This window comes from Psittacula echo (genome assembly GCF_963264785.1).
Source record: "Psittacula echo genome assembly, chromosome: 4".
Taxonomy (NCBI): Eukaryota; Metazoa; Chordata; class Aves; order Psittaciformes; family Psittacidae; genus Psittacula; species Psittacula echo.
The window spans coordinates 85480075-85503093 of record NC_137738.1 but is presented as its reverse complement, the minus strand read 5'-3'; the positions used below and the strand labels follow the sequence as shown (position 1 = coordinate 85503093).

The 23019-nt window shown below is 38.8% G+C and overlaps 1 protein-coding gene across 1 annotated transcript in view; it reads right to left on the bottom strand.

Moving 5' to 3' along the window:
* CSMD1 (CUB and Sushi multiple domains 1) overlaps positions 1-23019 on the bottom strand; it is a gene marked incomplete at both ends in the record, with an annotated part of 1184444 nt that overhangs the window by 301751 nt on the left and 859674 nt on the right. Inside the window, one exon of the mRNA XM_080616376.1 lies at positions 21732-21844. Coding sequence (XP_080472502.1) covers positions 21732-21844 — 113 coding nt within the window. The remainder of the gene's footprint in view (positions 1-21731; positions 21845-23019) is intronic.

Sequence of the window (23019 nt, the reverse complement as noted above, 5' to 3'; positions counted from 1 at the left end):
AATCAGTGTGATACCAATATTTTAAAAGTGCAAGAAAATTAACCTCTCTAATTATAGGATTGAAAAGCCATCCCTGATCCTAAACAAAGTAATGGAACAGTCAGCACAGGAGTCTTTCTAAAGGGTTGAAAGATGAAAATGCAATTACAGCAGTTAACATGATTTCATTTGAAAACTGGTCATGTCATACAAACAATATGACTTTTCAATTATAAACTTGTTTGACGCAATATATTTGCATTTCTTTCAACCATTTAAATCAGCAACACAACCTGCTAATTAAGAATTGGCATCACAGAAAATCAATTTAGCACATATTAAATGGATCAAAATTAGATGATAGTATTTCAAAGCATAAATGTGAATAAAGAACTATCATTAGGCAAAAAATAGTACATACTATTTGAAGCAGCTCTATTGCTTAATAATAGTTCTTAGTATATACTAAGACAGACTGAAATTTAGTAAATATGTGTTAAGAACTGCAGGCAATAGGAAAAATCCAAAGAGGTTTATATCTTCCCCCCACCCCTGCAAAAGTACTTAAACTCTTTTTTCTGTGACGAAGGCTATGCAAGCACACACGTGCTAATACTACTCCCAGTCATCCAAACAAGCCCAAATATACTCACTACCTAAGAGAACTTACCCTAACTCTGTTTTAGTTTAAAAAGAGAGGAAAAACACATCAACAGGCATACCTAGGGACATAGACTGGAAATAGTTTACATCTGTGTTTACAAGGAGTCATGTACTTCCTTTATGTTCTATGTTAGAAGTAATACTGCTAAAATAGCTGCAAAACATTAATTTCTTTATTGTGTGTTCTAACTGCAATGATTTTGTTTTGAAGTAAATAGTAGTCTGCTTTCTAAAAGATCCCTAAGTGCAAAGTCATTCTTTGGACACTGAAAGGAAACATAAAGATCCTCTGAAAACATTACAAGCTACAAGTAAATTGTAAAGGAACTGCTCTTTTAAAAATCTTTCTATGAAGGATGCATAACTTCCTACTCAAGAAGGGACTGGCCACTGCTATGCTGGCCTGTGAGGGTCAGAGGAGAGGGGAAGGTACAGGGGAACAGAAGATAGGTCTGTAACTAAACCCCCTTTTGTTTTTTTAAATCTGCAATATCATACTACAGATCAAATCTGTGAACAATTAAGGTCATTTGTATTCCAAATTTCATTCCTTTCTCAAAATATACTCTGGTATTTATTGCATTAATATGATGTTTTTTATCTACTGTCAGCACATACTATATGGATTCATATGCAAAAATACCTCATTAACCTCATTAATACCTCATTTAAATAATTAAATTCATAACTCCTTGCCTTTAGAAATCTTCACTGTACAATGTTCTATAAGCTATAATCAGAAAACATCAAGACTGCACATTTTAGAAGATATGTTTTCTAGTACATGGCATTAATTCTTCATGATTAAAGTATTACTGTGCACTCAGAAATGTTTAAATGCAAAACAGAGCATGCAAGCACACGCAATACTAAATTAGATATCATTATAGTTTTTTGTCAACTTAATTCAGCAATTCACATACTTAAAAAGTCTGAATGGACCTTATTTTTATATATATATACACAAAATAGATCTGTATATATATTTGTGTATATATTTGTGTACATATACAAAAATAAAGTTAAAAAAGTGTAGAAACATTTTGGACAATGTCTCTGCTTACATACTATTGTTTTTCTCAAATTTCACAGCAATGTAAAGATAAATCATTATTAAATCTTGAATAATAATAATCTGCTTTAATCTCAATTTCTAATAGAACACGAGAGCAGTGTAAAAAGGCTACTCTGGAGGATATGCCGACTTTGTAACAGGTGGAGGTGTTTGCATGTCAAATCAATTTCAGTCAAAGTGTGAAATTAATCTGTTTATGAGCTGAATGCCTAAATCACGCAGCTGGTGAGAGGACTTGGAAAGAATAAAGTACTGAAAAACTTCTGAAGTAAAACTTTAGTGAAATAAATCAATTCTTTACAGAGGATCTTACTAATAGGTATCTGTGTGTCTGAATAAAAATCTTCAGCTGTTGTTTAATATTTCCCATAGATCTTCTTTTTGTAACAACAATTAGTATTGTGTTTTTACTAGTACTCGGGATTCAAATTTAATAGTCCATTTGAAATTCTGTGACAGGAATTATTTCCATTTGTAATCAACCAAGTAACAATAAGAAATTCAATAAATGCTATAATGAAGGCACAAATTATGCAGAAACTCTTTAATGGCCCAAACCTGACTACATCTTCTACCTGTTAATAGTGAAACTATTCTTTAAAAAGCATATTAATAGGCTCACCAAAATCAGAAAAGCTCTAATTGATTTTGAGATGATAATAAGAATCCAGTTTAACTTTAAAAGATTGAAAAATGCACATGAACAAGAAATTCCAGATCTTTTTTTTTAATCTCAATAACAGCTAAAATGAATCTACCATATACAAAGTATCATGGAGTGAGCTGCATTACATTCCAGTATAGCATTTATGAAATACCAGTTTTGCAAAATAAGCTTGCACACTGTACTGGGAACTAGCAATGGTGGAGGAGGTCTACAGTGACCTGGATAATAATCAGGCCTTCAAGGATCTAGATGACATCCAGCGCAGATAAAGGTTTGTATGGAGCACACTGATGTCATACACCAGCAGCCTGGTGATAAAGGACCGGGACACCAACTGTGTATAGACTGACCTGCCAGCTCTGGCAATTCCAAGAGAGTCTCTATTTCCCCTTCCCCTTGACCCTATGGGTTTGCACCTCAGCTATGGAAAGACCGTACTATGAGGTCCGGCCGCTCAAAGGAAATGTGAAGAATCTCTTTCCCTCCTTGCTTCTACTGTGTTTAACCCACAACAAACACGCAGATATCCATAACCAGGAAAAGAAAGATAATTTTGTGATAAAGTTATACAAATTAATACTTTCAAAAACTTAGGAAACTAAACAAGTATTAATCAGAGTACTGATATAACACCACGCATGTAGACTTATCATTGAATAAACAATAGCTAAAAACATATTGTGTGTTTTCACCGAGAAACACTAAAAGAAAAAAAAAGGCTTTTAAAAAAAAGAACAGAGCTCTTACTGGAAATGCATGAAGAAAAAAGAGCTCATGCACAGTTCTCTCTCTTTCCACTCTGACCTTGCTACGTGACTGCTCTCCTCCATGGCTGCACTTTGGACAGCCACTTTGCCTAAAGATCTATCAAAAAGAAAACAGAGACAAGGGTGAACTTGAGCACTGGATCTCCAACACCCCATACTGCATAAGCTTTACCATACTTTCTGGTGATGCCTAACAGCTCTCTTTGAGACACTGCACAGTCATGATTCAGGAGACAGCAAGCACCTAGGATCCTTCCCAATAGACTGGATAGACAAGACTGCGTCGAGATTTCATCACTCTATTCTATTAAGTCATCCAGCACTGGCCTATAATACACAGGCTTTACATCTTCAGGCATACCTCAGCACATCCCAAGGTATTCAGTATAAACTCTTAGTTTTTTGCTATGAAAACAAAATCGCCTGCAATGCAGCATCCACATCAGTAGCACACTGAAAAAACAACCCTCTTGCCCTGACCCAAGACATACACATGTAAATGCATTGATACACACAAAATTTGTCTCTGGGGAAAGAAGGTCTCTCCTTAAGGCCGTAATATGTGGATGCATTCTCAGAACAAGAACACAGTTCCCGGCCACATTTTATTTAGCAATACAAATTCAGTCTCAAAGTAGTTTCTGGGTTGCATCAAACTCCACGTTGTCTCTTCTGGGTCTTCCAAAAAAAAAAAAAAAAGCAAAATAAAATAAAATAGTCAGTTCCCTTTTTCTCTAAGCACTCCCTAACCACTGCTGTGCCATAGGGCTCTTTTAGCTCTGTCCACTCTAATTCTCTCTAAGGTGAGGTCCTACTTAGACAGCATTATAGAAGTTCATCTTGGGAAGGGATGCTCAGTGAAGGTGTGTTCTCCTCATTCCCACAAATTACTTTTATTTTTTTTTTTTTTAAATAAATACTATTTAGTGATGTACAACAAATATTTAACAAATAAGGTATCATTACAGTTTCCTAGATTATTTCTCACAAAATTATGAGTCAGAGACAATTTTTAAATTTTTCTTTTCCTCACTTTTTTGTCAGATGGCTACTCAACAACCCACCATTTTACTTTATCTGATATTGTCATGTTTGATTGCATTGCATTATCTTATAACATAAAATATATTTCTAACGATAAAAGCATGCATGTTCTGTTTGTAAGATGGAAAATTGCAAATGTTATTGTTAGGGATTAAATATATTAAATTGAATATAAAAAGATGGGAGAGCTTCGGGTTTGGGGGCAAGACTTGGAGCTGTAGTAAAAAGATTTACTACGTTAAGTCATACACAGGGTATTTTTGTCATCAAACAGAAAGCTGAAAAACACAAACCAAAAATATTACATTATTACAGGTAAAGAAATTACTTAAAGATGCAAAACTAAATAAATATCGAAATATGAATTGTAACTCATGCCAGAAGATATCTGTGTTAAAATACAAATAATACTAATTATTAGATTAATTGCTAAGACAATACAATAAATAGAGAATCTGTTTAATAATTCTGTCTATTAATTCTCTCACAGCACTATTGTTATTGCAAGTATTGATCTGTTTACAAATGATCAACACACCAAAATTACAAATCATTCTACACAACAGTGAATGTAAAAAAAATTTTTTTAAGTGATGTCTACCCACAATATTGTATTTTTAGTTTTCTTTACAAATTATTTATCAAACTTCTAAATGTTAAATGTTAAAACCAATCTTTAAACATTGAAGACAAAGTCTTCAGAGGACCTGGCATATTTTTATGGAAAAGTGAAGGAAAAACATCTTATCTAAAAATTTGAATTTGGACTAAAATCTGGATGGATTTTACGTCTGTTAGTAGATGGTGACTATGAATAAACCTTTATATGAAAATCTATGTGTATGTACATATATGTATATACATGAATCTTTGTATTTATATTAATTTTATTAAATGATCTAACTACAAGACATTGTTAAACTATCCACTTTGTCTTCATTTGCTGATAATTAACTAGAAAGGTATAATATTTTCCAGAACTCTTTCATCAGCTGCAATAACCAAATAAGATGCTTTCATTATGGCCTCACATTATGATACTCAGAAGTTCAAAGGAAGTATAAATGCTTGCGTTTTTTTTTTAATGTTACAATTTTTCTTTATTTATGAAGAGCTTATTCATTGTGTTCCATGTGCCTTATTCTAAAATTTGGCAAGATTTCAATTAAAAGTTTTCCACATGTGGCATTTAGGAAGGCTCATCAGCTGAAGTCACAACCTCTAAGCTCATAAATGAAGCCATGCTAAAGGACACGCAGAAGTACTCATTAAGGTGCACAATTGTCCTCAGATTACCATAACTTACTCCTCCAGAGAAGATTTAAATTCTTTGAAGATAAAGTGCCAGCTATGAAGGGTCATAAAGTCACAGAAATAGAGCCCTTTCACAGGGATTTAAGGTAGATCACTCGCATAAATCTGTGGCTTAAATTTGTATTTTAAATTAGGTATACTTTGTTAATTTTAACTTTCCTGAGCATCTCCCTACAGACATAATTGACTGCTGTGGTTCAAGCCCAGGCCGTAAATTAGAACCATGCAGTTTCTACTCCCCCCCCCCCCCCCCGAGGGATGGGGAGGAGAATCAAAAGAATGTAACTCCCACGGGTTGAGATAAGAACAGTCCAGTAACTAAGGTATAACACAAATCACTACTGCTACCGCCAATAATAACAATGATAAGAGAAATAACAAGGGAAGGGAATACGATACTGTCCGCCGGAAATGAGCCCGACAGAAAAGAGGACGTGCCCTTCCGGGTAACTCCCAGTTACATCCCCCGGCATGACGTGCTGTGGTATGGAATACCTCTTTGGCTAGTTTGGGTCAGGTGTCCTGTCCCTGCTTCCTCCTGGCTTCTCCTCCTCCCTGGCAGAGCATGAGGCTCACAAAGTCCTTGGTCAGGGTAAACATTCTGACCAGCAACTGGAAACATCGGCTTTATCAGTATTATTCCCAGGCCAAAAGTCAAAACCACAGCACTTGCACCAGCTACTAAGAAGGAGAAAAACTGACTGCTGCTGCTGAACCCAGGACAGTATCCACCCCTTATTCCATACCATTCACGTCATGCTCAGATCCCACATCTTCCATATACCCTCACTCTCATCTCAGTGCACTGCTATCTTAGTGCACAGACCAATTCCTATAAAGCTGCTGAGTCCATTCGGTCCAGGATGTTGGGCTCCATCTCTTGTAACAGTCTTTCAGGGCAGGAGAGGCTGTGTGCAGTGTTGGATCACTGCCTGCTGATGCTGATCGTTCCTTTACTGTAGAACTTGTCCAGTTCTATCAAAGTTCATTCTCTGTTGGGATGATGGTCGGAGGGAAGTCAGGGCCAGTCGCTGGTGCCCTGCAGACTTCTAGTTGATGGGCTATAGCAGGCAACAGCATACAATTGAGTTCATTGGCTGTTTTCCCCTAAAATCAAATCCCCTTGAGGTACACATCGGACTTCCCCATCTTCCCGCATTACCCACCAAGTATATCCAGGTCCCTGAGCAAAAGCAATCCCACGAGTGGGTTTGCCTTTACCTGAAGCAGGAATAATCCAGACTGTCTTCCCCAGCAAATTCTTCATGTGCACCACAGGAACTTTGTCCCCCTCTGCAATATGTAAAAGTTCTGACTGGGCTGGGCCAGCCCTGTTGGCAGATCCTCTGATGCTGACCAACCAGGTGGCCTTTGGTAAGTGTGTATCCCAATGCTTGAAAGTTCCCCCACCCATTGCTCTCAGTGTAGTTTTTAACAGCCCATTGTACTGTTCGATTTTCCCAGAGGCTGGTGCATGGTAGGGGATGCGATATATTCACTCAATGCCATGCTCTTTGGCTCAAGTGTCTATAAGGTTGTTCCGGAAATGAGTCCCATTGTCTGATTCAATTCTTTCTGGGGTGCCATGTCACCACAAAATCTGGTTCTCAAAGCCCAGGATAGTGTTCCGGGCAGTGGCATGGGGCACAGCGTATGTTTCCAGCCAGCCAGTGGTTGCTTCCACCATGGTAAGCACATGGCGCTTGCCTTGGTGGGTTGGTGGGAGTGTGATATAATCAATCTGCCAGGCCTCCCCATATTTATACTTCAGCCATCGTCCTCCATACCAAAGAGGCTTTAACCGTTTGGCTTGTTTAATTGCAGCACATGTTTCACACTCATGAATAACCTGGGCAATAGTGTCCATTGTTAAGTCCACCCCTCGATCACGGGCCCATCTATACGTTGCATCTCTGCCCTGATGACCTGAAGTGTCATGGGCCCATTGGGCCAAAAACAATTCACCCTTATGTTGCCAATCTAAGTCCATCTGAGCCACTTCAATCTTAGCAGCTTTATCTACTTGTTGGTTGTTCTGGTGTTCCTCAGTGGCCCGACTCTTGGGTACATGGGCATCTACATGGCGTACCTTCACCACCAGGTTCTGCACCCGGGCAGTGATATCTTGCCACAGTGCAGCAGCCCAGATGGGTTTACCTCTGCGTTGCCAGTTGCTCTGCTTCCATTGCTGCAACCACCCCCACAGGGCATTTGCCACCATCCATGAGTCAGTATAGAGATAAAGTACTGGCCACTTTTCTCGTTCAGCAATGTCCAGGGCCAGCTGGATAGCTTTCACCTCGGCAAACTGACTCGATTCACCCTCTCCTTCAGCAGTTTCTGCAACTTGTCATTGAGGACTCCATACGGCTGCCTTCCATCTCCGATGCTTTCCCACAATACGGCAGGACCCATCAGTAAACAAGGCATGCTGCTTTTCACTTTCTGATAGTTTATTATATGGTGGGGCCTCTTCAGCACGCATCACCTCCTCCTCTGGTGACATTCCAAAATCTTTGCCCTCTGGCCAGTCTGTGATGACTTCTAGAATGCCTGGACGACTGGGATTTCCTATTCGAGCTCGTTGTGTAATTAGTGCAGCCCATTTACTCCATGTCGCATCGGTTGCATGATGTGTAGAGGAGACCCTGCCTTTGAACATCCAGCCCAGAACGGGCAACCTGGGTGCCAGGAGGAGCTGTGCTTCAGTGCCAATCACCTCTGAAGCAGCTCGAACCCCTTCATAGGCTGCCAGTATCTCTTTCTCAGTTGGGGTATAGCTGGCCTCAGATCCTTTGTATCCCCGACTCCAAAAGCCGAGGGGTCGACCTCGAGTCTCCCCTGGAGCTTTCTGCCAGAGGCTCCAGGTAGGACCATTCTCCCCAGCTGCGGTGTACAGTACATTTTTTACATCTGGCCCAGTCCGGACTGGTCCAAGGGCTACTGCATGAACTATCTCACGTTTAATTTGCTCAAAGGCTTGCTGTTGCTCAGGGTCCCATTTAAAATCATTCTTCTTCCGGGTCACATGATAGAGAGGGCTTACAATCGAACTGTAATTTGGGATGTGCATTCTCCAGAACCCCACAGCACCCAAGAAAGCTTGTGTTTCTTTCTTATTAGTTGGTGGAGACATTGCTGTTATTTTGTTGATCACATCTGTAGGGATCTGGCGAAGTCCATCTTGCCATTTTATTCCCAAAAATTGAATCTCCTGTGCAGGTCCCTTAACCTTACTCCGTTTTACGGCAAAACCAGCTTTCAGCAGGATTTTGATTATTTTCCTCCCTTTCTCAAAGACTTTTTCTGCTGTATCACCCCGCACAATAATGTCATCAATGTATTGCAGCTGTTCTGGAGATTGCCTCTGTTCCAGTGCATTCTGGATCAGTCCATGGCAGATGGTAGGGCTGTGTTTCCACCCCTGGGGCAGTCGGTTCCAAGTGTACTGGACGCCCCTCCAAGTAAAAGCAAACTGTGGCCTGCATTCTGCTGCCAAAGGAATTGAGAAGAATGCATTGGCAATATCAGTCGTGGCATACCACTTGGCTGCCTTTGACTCCAGTTCATACTGAAGTTCTAGCATGTCCGGTACGGCAGCACTCAATGGTGGTGTGACTTCATTCAGGCCACGATAGTCTACTGCTAGTCTCCACTCTCCATTAGACTTTCGCACTGGCCATATGGGGCTATTAAAGGGTGAGCGGGTCCTGCTGATCGCTCCCTGACTCTCCAGTCTACGAATCAGCTTATGGATGGGAATCAGGGAGTCTCAGTTGGTGCGATACTGCCGCCGGTGCACTGTTCTGGTCACGATTGGCACTTGTTGTTCTTTGACCTTCAGCAACCCCACAACAGAAGGATCCTCTGAGAGACCAGGCAAGGTGGACAGCTGATCAATTTCCTCAGTCTCCAAAGCAGCAATATCAAAAGCCCATTTGTACCCTTTTGGGTCTTTGAAGTACCCTCTCCTGAGGTAATCTATGCCGAGGATGCATGGAGCCTCTGGACCAGTCACAATGGGGTGCTTTTGCCATTTCCCCCCAGTCAGGCTGATCTCAGCATCCAGTACAGTCAACTCTTGGGATCCTCCTGTCATTCCAGAAATATAGATGGGTTCCACCCCTTGACAGCTTGACGGCATCAGGGTACACTGTGCACCGGTATCTACTAGAGCTTTGTACTTCTGTGGGACTGATGTGCCAGGCCATCTGACCCACACAGTCCAGTAAATCCGACTGTCCCCTATCTCCACCTGGCTGGAGGCAAGGCCCCTCTAACAGTCATCACAACGTTGGACACCTAAGTCATGTTGAAAGGGATTATTCTTCGTTATCACAGGAGCTGGAGTAAAATCAGCTCTTCCGCTCCATCTGGGAATCACCTCACCAGAGACTGAAGCCGCAGCTCTCATGGGATGATTAGTCTTGACCCTTGTTCCTATTTTCAATTCATGCACCCATTCCTCCGAAGCTGAAGTAGGTTTTCCATCCCACTTCATCATGTCTTCTCCATGATCCCGCAGGCAAAACCATAGGGTGGCCCGTGGTGTATGCCTTCTATATCTTCTCTCTCGAACAATAGGATGTCTTTAGTTAACAGCTGAGACGTGTGTTGGTACACGTGAGGAGCTGGATAAATCAGATAGATCGTCCCTCAATTGTTTGACATCCTGGGACAGTTTTTCCACAGCTGAGATGATGGAAGGGGTGAGATTGTCTTTGAACTCTCAGAGTTTATGAATCATTTCATCCACTGTTAGTGGTATTACATCATTCCAGGTTACTGTTACCAATGAATGGGCATATGATGAGGGTGCATTACGTGTAAGTTTTCGCCACATGGGTCGTGTACATTCGACTTCATCTGGGTCTATGGGTATATCTCCGTTATTCGGTTTGATGTGATAGATCACCTCTACGATGGCTGATTCCCTCAGAGACTGGATGCCTTTGTCTAAAGTAGTCCACTTGGCCGAACGACTCATAACATCGTCCTTGTATGGAAACCTTTCTTTCACAGCTGCCAAGAGCCGCCTCCAAAGGCTGAGGGGCCTTTCCTCTCTTGCAATTGCTTTGTCAATTCCCCCTTCTCAAGCAAGTGATCCCAGCTGCTTGGCTTCCATACCTCCTAACTCGTGACCATCGGCCCCATTGTCCCAGCATCGGAGCAACCAGGTGATGATGTGCTCCCCTGGTTGATGGGTAACATCTTTTCGCATATTCCGTAGCTCAGTTGAGGTCCGAGGTCGAGAAGTCACCTCTTCTTCTTCTTCATCATGGGATGACGACTCCTGATCAGATGGTGGCCCGGGTGGTGAATACATTGCTTCTTCATCTTGCTTCACCCTTCTTGCCTCTTTTTTGCTTTTTCTCTTGCATACAGGGGCAATCGATATTGATACGAATTGGTCTTCTGGTTTAGCTGCAGTCATTATCACTGTGGTTTGAGTAGCAACAGTACTTGTTGCTGGGGGTGGTGTAGCTGCTGTGCTTGGAGCTGGGGTAGCTTCGCTGTCTGTTACAGTCAAAGTTTGAGTAGTGGCTGTACTTGTCGCTGGGGGTGGTGTAGCTGCTGTGCTCGGAGGTGGAGTAGCTGCGCTGTCTGTTGCTTCGCCCCCAGATCCAGAGACATTTTTTTCCTTTTGAAGGTGCTGGATAGTGTTGAACAAGGCCCGGTAAGCATAGGCCAAGCCCCAGCACGTTGACATGATTTGTCCCTCTCTGGTATGACCAGGATGACAGCACACCTCATTTAAGTGTTTTACTAATTCTTCTGGATTTTGCACTTGTTCGGTGGTGAAATTCCAAAACACTGGAGGGGCACACTGACCTAGATACTTGCCCATACTATCCCACACGCCCTGTCACTCATGGCTGTCCAGCCTCGGGGAAAATCTCTCGGTCCCCCTATTTTGTCGTCTAACCCCAGACAAGACCCAAACCCGACTCTGCTTAACTCTTGAGATCAGACGTAATGGTTGTGGACAAAACACACTCTGTATGCGTGCCAACATGGTGACCCCCATCACAATCAGCAAACAGGTCTCAACAATATTAAAAGGCCACTCAAAAACTTCAAAACTCTCAAACGATGCTGTAAACGGTCTGGGAGGGGCACTGGGAGGGTAAAAGAATGCCTCCTTCATAGGTTGACCACCCAGGAAGGAGAAAAAAGATGTGCAATTGCTAAGCACTTGTATTATATACTTCCCAAAGTATAAAGGTGGTGACCACACTAGGAAAATAAGCCAGATCAGTTTCATGATCAATTTTTCTATTGTATTACAAGTCATTACCATAAAATACAATGAGACAATAACCTTAGCCCAAGCCCCACACTTGAAAAACACTAACACAGCAAATACCAGCAATAAGTAAGCTACGGCATATTGAAACTCTGAGGTCAAAACCAACAACTTTGACAGCCAATAAATCAGCATTGTGACGAGTGACTATTAATCCAAAACACTGAACGCTTATCACAAATACGATTAGACACACTCCGGTCAGATCTGTCATTATCTCAACCCTTCGGGCCCCACGTTGGGCGCCAAAAAGAACTGTTGTGGTTCAAGCCCAGGCCGTAAATTAGAACCACGCAGTTTCTACTCCGAGGGATGGGGAGGAGAATCGAAAGAATGTAACTCCCACGGGTTGAGATAAGAACAGTCCAGTAACTCAGGTATAACACAAATCACTACTGCTACCGCCAATAATAATAATGATAAGAGAAATAACAAGGGAAGGGAATACGATACCGCCCGCCGGAAATGAGCCCGACAGAAAAGAGGACGTGCCCTTCCGGGTAACTCCCAGTTACATCCCCCGGCATGACGTGCTGTGGTATGGAATACCTCTTTGGCTAGTTTGGGTCAGGTGTCCTGTCCCTGCTTCCTCCCGGCTTCCCCTCCTCCCTGGCAGAGCATGAGGCTCACAAAGTCCTTGGTCAGGGTAAACATTCTGACCAGCAACTGAAAACATTGGCTTTATCAGTATTATTCCCAGGCCGAAAGTCAAAACCACAGCGCTGCACCAGCTACTAAGAAGGAGAAAAACTGACTGCTGCAGCTGAACCCAGGACATAGACGTTTTCAACAATAAAGCAAAAATAAAGGGAATTCCTACTCCCAGTCGTTTATCACTTGCTCTGAGAGCTCAGTTCATGGTGCATACACTGTGGCATTTTCTGTATTAAAAATACATACTAAAAGACAGCAAAGGGAGAAAGCTTTAACTGGTAAAAAGCTATTGCAAGTTTCCATTTACTTAAAATTATCGAGTTGTTCTATCAAATTTTCAACTGAGCTGCACCTGCTAAGAACCAAAGGCTGGGATTCATGTTTCAAAAACACAGATTCAATTCTATTCAGTTTCCTTTTTCTTTTGTTGTTTTGTGAGGTTTGTTTGTTGTTTTTCTTTATTTTGGGGGCTGATGGGGTTGTTTGATTGGTTGGCTTTCTTGTTCTTGTTGTTGTTGGTTTGGTTTTCATTTATTTTCCAGTGGAAGGATCAAAGTACAAAGAAACAGCTGTCAGAAGTAAAAAACATATACCCCCTCCAAATCAGCTACTGTTTATACTTAATTCTCACATATATCTTGTTAGAATCTTACTAGAAAATGCCAGGTTTTTTCTTAAAAATTTGTTGCTATTTAGTATTTAAGAAATATCATCAAATGTTACTAATGCTTTTTAAAAATATGGCCACGGTAAACCTTTAATTAAAGTTTAATTAGGATCTGGAAGTAACATTTATGTTACAGTCAAGCATACTGAATAATTAACCTGGATGGAAAGATGAATAGCATTTTACTTTCCTATAATAAAATAAAAATGGATGAGCTTTTTTCTACATGAAATGTGCTTAATTATGATGTGAAACTACTTCCCAAAGAAGTTTGACTAGAATAATGATCTTGACTGGCTGAGCTAAAACATAATAATTATAATAATAACATAATAACAGGTGACTCCCTGTGGTGTCCCTCAGGGAGTGGTGTCCCTCAGGGATCAGTAAGGACCGGTCTTGTTCAACATCTTTGTCAGTGACATGGACAGTGGGATTGAGTGCGCCCTCAGCAAGTTTGCCGATGACACCAAGCAGTGTGGTTCGGTTGATATGCTGGACGGAAGGAATGCCATCTAGAAGGGCCTTGACATGCTTGTGAGGTGGGCTGATGCCAACCTCATGAAGTTTAACCATGCCAAGTGCAAGGTCCTACACCCAGGTCAGAACAATCCCAGGCACAGCCACAGGTTGGGCAAAGAAGAGATTCAGAGCAGCCCTGCAGAGAAGGACTTGGGGGTGTTGGTCGATGAGAAACGTAACTTGAGCCAGCAGTGTGCGCTCGCAGCCCAGAAAGCCAACCGTATCCTGGGCTGCATCAAAAGAAGTGTGACCAGCAGGTCGAAGGAGGTGATCCTGCCCCTCTACTCTGCTCTCCTGAGACCTCACTTGGAGTATTGTGTGCAGTTCTGGTGTCCTCAACATAAAAAGGACATGGAACTGTTGGAACAAGTGCAGAGGAGGGCCATGAGGATGATCAGGGGAGTGGAGCACCTCCCATATGAAGACAGGCTGGGAAAGCTGGGGCTGTTCAGCCTGGAGAAGAGAAGGCTGCGTGGAGACCTCAGAGCAGCCTTCCAGTATTTGAAGGGGGCCTCTAAGGATGCTGGGGAGGGACTAGTGATAGGACAAGGGTAATGGGTTCAAACTTAAACAGGGGAAGTTTAGATTGGATATAAGGAGGAAGTTCTTTACTTTGAGGGTGGTGAGGCACTGGAATGGGCTGCTGAAGGAAGTTACGAATGCTCCATTCCTGGCGGTGTTCAAGGCCAGGTTGGACTGAGCCTTGGGTGACATGGTTTAGTGTGAGGTGTTCCTGCCCATGGCAGGGGGCTGGAACTTGATGATCTTAAGGTCGCTTCCAACCCTAACTATTCTATGATTCTTTAACAATTCTCTTTTATTCAGAGACAACATGTTACTGTTTCAATGTATAACAGTCTTACACAAAGAGGCAAAAAAAAAAGAGCTTCAATTTAAGATGTTTTAAGTCAATTGCTGAAATGATAAGAATGCACCTATGCTTAATCAGGCAGGCACAGTTGCAATGTGGAGGGGAAGGGAGAGGGTACCTCAGTCATGTCATATAACTAGGAAAGAATATGTGCCGTACCTAACCAAGTTTTAAACACTGGGAGTGCTTAGATTTATTTTTCACTTTTTAAATTCTGAAGTTTAAATAATGGAGCATATTTATAAACATATTCCTAAATTAAATCAGAAAATGTACATACGTATCTGGTCTGCAAACCAGAGTATTTTTAACATACACGTGCTTTGCCAGCATATTAAGGATCTCCTTCATTAGCATAAATGAACACATTACATTAAAGTTTACAGAGAATGAGGCTAATACACTCCTTAAATACTAAAATTGCATAGCTATATGTTAATCTTTATACTTATTGAGATGAGTAACAGACATTAATCGTATATTTGTGGAGCATAATTGAACATAATGATATCAAAACCTGGTTGAAGATGGAAACTAACTCTTACAAAAACTGAACATAAGAAACAGAGATATGCAATTAATATAAAAATTAGAAGGCATAAAAGGCACTTAACAAATCTGTACTCAATCTGAACTTTCTAGCTTTCTTATTTTGCTAGTTTAGGAGGCAGAAGTTATGCGCATTGCATGCTTACTCCTCATCGTACTCTTCACTTAAGCCCTTGTTGTTTGCGTCACTTAATAAACAATAGTGGCACAGATGGAAATTTGATCTTACCCACTACAGCCTGCTAATATATAAATATACAATACACTCAGCCAACTAAAGCACATCATTATGATGTTGTGTTCCTCAAGTCCATTCCTATTTTCCAGATGGAAAGTGGGCTCTGTCTGCCACTCCAACTGTTATACAAAACTAAGGCAAAGATATTCTCCACTATTAAAAAGTACTTTGTTGCTGCAATTATCAGTAACTTAGCATGCCTCTTTTCACTCTATTAGTCACCTACTGATGATACTACTTATTCTTTGAAAGAAAACTCAAGGATGATGAGCTGCTGTAGGCATACCTGAACAATATACTCTGAAAAGGGCAGATAACAATATAATAAAGTTTCCTTATCTGAAAAGGATGGATAATATGTTGTGCTGTAAATTGACTGACATTTGCCCATCTACAGAACTAACCTGCATTGTATGGCACTACAGATTCATTCATGCAGCATTATGGTGCAACTCTCTCGACAGAACCAAACAGCTTTACCATATGAAAATATTCACGTAGAATATGAAATGCATTTATTGCCTGTCCTCCATAAGCACACACTTGAAGAATGTCTGAATTACAATACATAGGAACAAAATTTAAAAAGAAAACTTAATATACATGCAATAGATGAAAGGGAGATAAAAGCTTAGAGTAAAATAGGAAGCTCACAGTTTTTCTTGCATTAATCATGAGTTGTGCTCTTTCCAAGCATTACACTGTACATAATGATTTCTCTGAATGCACGTCTAATAGTGAGAGTCCTAAAAAAGCATAATTCCATTAATTTCTTTCAGCACAGGTTTTAGGAAGACTCCAAGCAGTAACAAAATATTATATCAATATTGGTAGTGCAATGACATTTATAAGCAAGTTGTATATTTGCAAAATCTACACCAATTCAAGTTTTACCAAGTACTATAGCTGTATGCAAAAAGACAACCAACATTTCTCTGAGCAACTGAAATGTTTTGAAAATATTTTTCTACTAGCCCCAGGAGGAAAGAAGTATCTTCTTTGAAACATCACATAATGAAGAGCTTAAAACTTTGGTGTTCAGTTGAGGATCAATACAGATTAAGGTTGTAAACTTGACATTTTCAGATGCTTGAAGGGGCTGATACACTTCCTGATGTCTCCAAGAATTCCTAATAACTTCAAATTACATAAAATGCTCAGGATTATATCACTGAGTCACCAGATTTCTTTTATAAGACAGTTATGAATTAAAGGACAGGCTAGTGAAATAACTTCATTAGTTTATATAACCATGAAAAGGCAGGAATATAAAGGTAAGTTCAAAACAGGTTACGAAACAGAAGTTATACTGGTCATCAAGAAGTCTAGAAGTCAAAAGAGTAAAATATTTTTATCAGACTGACAGGTTTACAGGCTTGAATGGAGAAAAATCTCAAGCTTTAATAAAATTCTAAAACATTCACACCCAAAAGTTAAAGCTGACAATCATCTGCTTCTATGTCAGTGTGGTACAGCTGATGGGAACACAAGCATGGAAGCAGCTTAACGATCAGATGGCTGTACAATCCTCTTTGGACCTTCACAGCCATAAAGCACCTATTTGTAGGTGCAATACACCCATTTGAAGATGCAGTACATTCATGACCTAAGTGAAATAAGGCAAACTCAGAAACAACATTCACCTTATCATTTCTCTTTTTAGCTGCGACTCCAGGCTCCATCAGGAAGGTGTCCAGCCCCAAGTTCTTGACCTGACCTCGCTGTTTGCTATTGTTACAAAGCATTATGTCATATTCCATACTACATTATCCTGATCTGCATATGCACAGCAATGGCTATGTCCATCTCATCCATGTAACTGATAAATATATGCTTGGACCTATATTAAGATATGGCATAAACCAAATCCTTCTCTTGACTCAAAGCTGCCTAAATACATAGGATCACAAGTTGCTGGGCAATCTGGGCCATGAGTGGTCTTCACTTGTCATCAAAACACAAACAAAATGCAGAAATGCAGCCCAAGAGGAAAACTAATAATAAAAAATTGTGTAATTAAAAAATAACTTTAATGAAAAAATCTTTACCTACTATATCTAAAAAAAAAAAATTCCCTGCTTCAATCCATGACCAGCAACAAACTGCAAGAAAAGTTGCCTTATAAAAATATACTCTTAGCATATCGTTGGTAGAAAAATAATTTTTCTGTTACAAGATTAACCTATGACCTCAAAATAGTGGTATGCTGATATTAGTATTGTTTTCATCCTTAGGATTACACTTTAAGCATGTTATATTTACGTATATGGGTCATGTTGTTCTTTATACATACAGCAATATATATATATATAAAAATCAGTCAGTTTTTAAAGTAATTGCATGGCAGGAATGGAAGTTAAGACCTTTAAAAAAAAAAAAAAGTTTTTTGATAAGTAGTTTACTCATTTAAAGTAAGTACTTCGAGTGAACCTATACCAATTTAATCAGAGTGCTCAGAAAATACCAGGTTCTGCTCTAAAGTATATTTAACACTTATCAGACTAAAGTGACTTCAACAAGGGAGACTGGCAACAACCTTCAACAAAATTACCATACAGCCAAGAAATGACATACGAGGATTTCAGAAATGTCCTTTTTATCAATAAATACACTGAAATCTTTGATAACCTTACTAAATACCCAAGTAAAAGAAAAAATATTAGGGACATAACTAGAAGTTACAGGCTAGCTTTTTAATTCCTTTACTTTCTAAACATCTCTGTTGCTGAAATTCTGAAAACTGCCTTAATGACAGCCTAAATTTGCTATTTTTTCACTCTGAATAAATTTCCTTCTTATTTGTTTTGGTTGAAAATTTTATGTTTAACACAGTCCTCTCTACCCAAGTGGTTACATACACAAGTATTCACTGAGAAATGTTAAGAGCTTTTTTATCATAAAATCTCAGCTATGAAATATGTAGTGTCACCAATTTCTCTGTGTTTTTAGCAGAAGACATCATCCAGTTTAGCAACATTAACCATGTATATAGCATATTTTGCTTTCCTTCTCTTTACTTAACGATGATATGTGGCGTGACACTTGGTCATGCTGGCTTCAGTACGGAAAATGGTTATAGATTATGATGCAAAGAGGATTTCAGCATAGATCCTTTCATGTACGTAAGTGTAGTATTACAATATAACAATTTCTTCAAGGACAGAACAATTTAAATTTCTGGCCTTTTTACAAAAACTGTAGCTGCTTTCAGAGAATATGTCCAGAAATGTATTAAACTATTCTGGTAAGATGTCTGGGGATCTATAGCAGAAAACGAAGGACTTTTAGATACAGCCTAAGGAATAGCTTTTTAAGAAAAGTATCAACTTGATTCAAAATTAAGACATTTTAGTAATAAGACTATAGATAGCACTACATATTTCTGACATTAGGATGTTTCTGAAGGTTAGCCAAAGAAGAGGCATAAGAATATGGAAAAAACGGTTCCACCCTTAATCCCGAAGGCAAACTGTGAACAGGATTAAATTTACTACTCTCATACAAAATCTGTGATGAGTATCAGTTCATTTGCAGGCATCATTTCATGGCATTTTTAGGTGGACATATTAAAATAGGACCAGAGAATCGTATTATCAAAATGCTTTGCTATTTCATAATTAAAGTGGGACAAAACTCAGCTAAAGGAACAATTTTCTGTAAACTGAAATCAGTTTGAAAATATTAATATAAAAGTTGCTTCTACTGTAACAGATACAATGTCAAGATTCAGTCTGTCAATTGTAAAATACTGCCCAAGAGGGTGAAGAGTCATTTTCCAATTCTGAGCAAAACTCAGACTTTTTGGTAAAAAAGATTCAAATAAAAATGTTCTTTACTTTGTTTCCATGGACCATGTGTAAGCCATCAAAGCCTGCAGTTCACTTTCTTTTTAGCTAACTGCAATCACAAAGACAGTGTCTTCTTTTGAGGTCACATGTTGCAATCCATGAACTTTAATCATCATTAAAATAAGATTCTAGTTTCTGACAGGTTCTTTGACTGTTAGACAAAGGGGAAGCAGAACCATTAAGCTATCTTGTGACAGGATAGAGCTTTAAGATTTTACACTTGGCCTAAAGCAGGAGATATGCTGAGAGAGCAAATAGATAAAAGTTTTGTCAACAGTAAAAAAGATGAAAAATTTCTAATAAAATTAACAAGAACATAGAGATGAAACAGAGACAAAAGTTATAGCTCACCTTCAAATTAAGACATTCACTAACACTTCTGAGATTGTAAGCATTTCACAATTCTGAAATTAATTTCCAACATTACAAAACCACAGACTGACTCACAGTTGGCTGTAAAACCAAACTGCAAGCCAGAACCCAACCATCAAATGATAACAATATACTTCCTACACGAGATGCCACTACTAACGCTAATTTCAATGTCTACTTCAGGTGTTTTCAGGAAGTCCAAAGAAGTAAGAAGTAAGTTAGACAAATACAGAAATGAAAACAGATGTCTTTAGAAAGAAAAATTATAGTAGAAAAATAAATTAGCACAGAGATTTAATTTTTTTAACTTTTCCATAGACATACGAAGACATAAATTTCGTAATTGTGGATTGCGGACAAAATGCTATGTCAGACACTTAACTTCAGCTATATATTCACTATTTCTACTTTATGTAATTCACAAATGGATTATTACCTTAATAAACACGGTCCCTAGAAATGATACAAGTAAAAAAGATGGAACCTTGAAAGAAGGTGTGAGAAGGAGTGGGATTAATTTAGATGAATATGTCATTGCCCTCGGGCCTTACAACATACTTGAGCTGTACAGGCTGACTGTGTTGTACATTGCTTTAAGATACCTTAAAGTCTTAGCCATAGTAATTCTATGGGTCTGCATCTCCTTTTTACTCACAGCACCATAACATCTCACTTAAACAATTGTTTTAGTTTAAGAAGCCTCTGTGATGGTACTTTTTCTTGTTCTGACACTCTCACGGACATGGACCTGCAAATCCCAGTAGTGTTACTATGGAGGATTCTCATGGGAAGCGACTGCCACCCTCATGATAATCACATTTTCTTTCTCCCCCTCTCCTTACTTCTTGTTTTGTAGATTTCAGTTCACATTAAAGAAAATCAAAACATGGTACATAAAAGTAGATAACAGTAATTTACTCAGTAAATATTATCAAACAATATGTGTACACAGAAACTTAACAACATATGAGTGTAGAACACCTAATTTGACCTAATTTGCACACTCCAATCAATACCATGAGTGGGAATAACCAATGGTGAATTTGAGTGAATCCCAAAGAAAAGTATACAGTACTAGGGAAAAATCATGGTGAAAATATAACCCTAATTACCACCACCTCCTTCAATGGAGAAACCACCTGTAGAAGGCTACTGGTGTGGAGAATCAAAACTGGATTTCCTGGCTGACCACTGGGAAGCATTTCCCCTTCTTGTTTCTTTCACCATACAATACGCCAACAGACACGAATTATAAAAACCTGTGCAGGCAAGCCTGTCAATGTCTTTAGTACACTACATGTATAGGTAATAAACTTGAAGCTAACATCTGCATAACTTTTCACTATTTTGCCTGTTTTGGTGTTGAAACAGCAAGGTAACTACAGGTGAAATCAAATATCTACATAGGATGCTTCAGTTTATGGCAAACATTTAGAGCGAACTCCCACTCTTCTAATTCAATTACTTTCAGTTACTGAACAGTCGCTGAATGTTTTGCAGCATCTTTTATGTGAAAGCAATATTGCCCAAATTACTATCAAATAATTTTCACTGTATGCGCCTATAAGAAATTTGTGACAATAGTACTGTTCTTTTCTTTATCCTTAAGGTGAACTAATTAACATTAGTGATACCGTATGTTAATAAGCATATATTAATAAGCAAGAGCTCTTTCTAGCTGCAGGTCTATGTAACCTATTAAAATGGAAAATATCAATACATACATAAAAAATAACAGGTATCAGGCATTTTTTACTAGAATGAAACATCTTCAGAAAGTATTAAGCTGAAGCTTACAGTCAAGTCAAATTAAAGATGCTTATGTTGCCAAGGATTCTTGGATTCTTGGAGAAGCATGAAAATATATTTTATAATTACCCTAATAAAGTTTGAGAAAACTAACTGTAATTTTCAAATAACATCCAATATAAGCAATTACAAAGGTTAGCAGAATGTAACATTTTCAATTTTTCAAATATGATACAGATTTGTAGTTTGTATTGACCTTCAAGCAGAACGCATTAGAACAGTAACTTTCATTTTTACTTCAGCTTCTTTTTAATTAACCATTAATTAACAATAGAGACGTTACCAAAACTCAAAATTTGTGAAAGGGCTAAATGCCTATTTGAAATACATTTGTTGAGATGTAATGAATACAATATATGTTTATAACAGTTAATTGAGTTCGTACCTTGATAAACAGCTTTGAATCCTGGTGAGCCAATGCTGTCATCAGATTGCAAATGAAGCCACATCTGGTTGCTCATGCTCACAATAAGATCAGGAACACTAGATCCAGTGAGTCTGTATGTAGGAAAAATTGCAAAGCCATTTGCAGAGGCATAAATTACTACTACTAGCACCAAAAAAACAACGGCCTTTTAAACTTAATATTTAGGCATATTTACAGTATATTACCCTAGTGTTCTGTCAGCTGTTTTTTAATAAAATTAACAATTCTATATGGATTAGAACAATGTGAAGTCTTAGAAAAATTTATTTTGAATGACAGAATTCAATTTAATTATTAAACACTTTTAATAAAGCTGTTCACACCTAAAGCTTTCCTTAAGCAATTAAGCTATTACACATGTGAGGGACTGTATGAATTAAACAGTTTTTACTTGTTTAGGTTAGTACTGCTTTTTTTGACATGCTTTATGAAAGTGAAGCACATGTGTCCAGAAGAACTTCCTAGAATCCCATCTACTCATATTAAAATAACCCACAACTATCTCTTAAGGGGAAACTGCTTTTTCACATACAGTAATGTGTGATAACTAAATTTTGACATAATACTTGTAAGACAAGTTGGTGAATCCCACTATACAACCTTAGAACCTCATGGCAATATCCTATGTACATCTATGATTCTGTTATATTCATGCAAAAAGATGCATGTTAAAAATGATTTAAAAAAAAAAAAAAGAAAGAAAATCTTTGTAGATTAATTCTTAATGGTGAAAAATGCCTACCATGTAATCAAGTTCCAGTATGGTATCTGAACAACTGTTCAGAGCTTGGTGATAGCAGTCTTTTGAACGATAGTGGGAAAATCTGCACATAAAAAGTGGCTGCAGAATATATCCAAGCTGTTACCAGACACAAGAAGAAAACGTATCACTAGAAAAGAACATCTGCCTTGAACTTCATGTAGATCTCCATGTAGCAGAAACTTTGGGGCTGGAAGCTACAGGTGCTGCAGTAATTGTAATTGATGTAAGGAAAAACTCATGACTCTCTCATTTATGTAGACTTTATTTTGTTCAAATTAGTCACATACTAGATTCTCTGTCTGACTTTGAACTCTCAGCCTTAACTAAGATAAACAAATACATGTAAGATAAGTAATACAAATATCATGCCAAACTGAGATAACATGTTCCTGAAGCAGAATTTCTCAAGAAGGAAGCTATAAATAAACCAGAAGCAAGTATTTGGACATTTCTATAAACATATTATTTAAATATAATCAACTG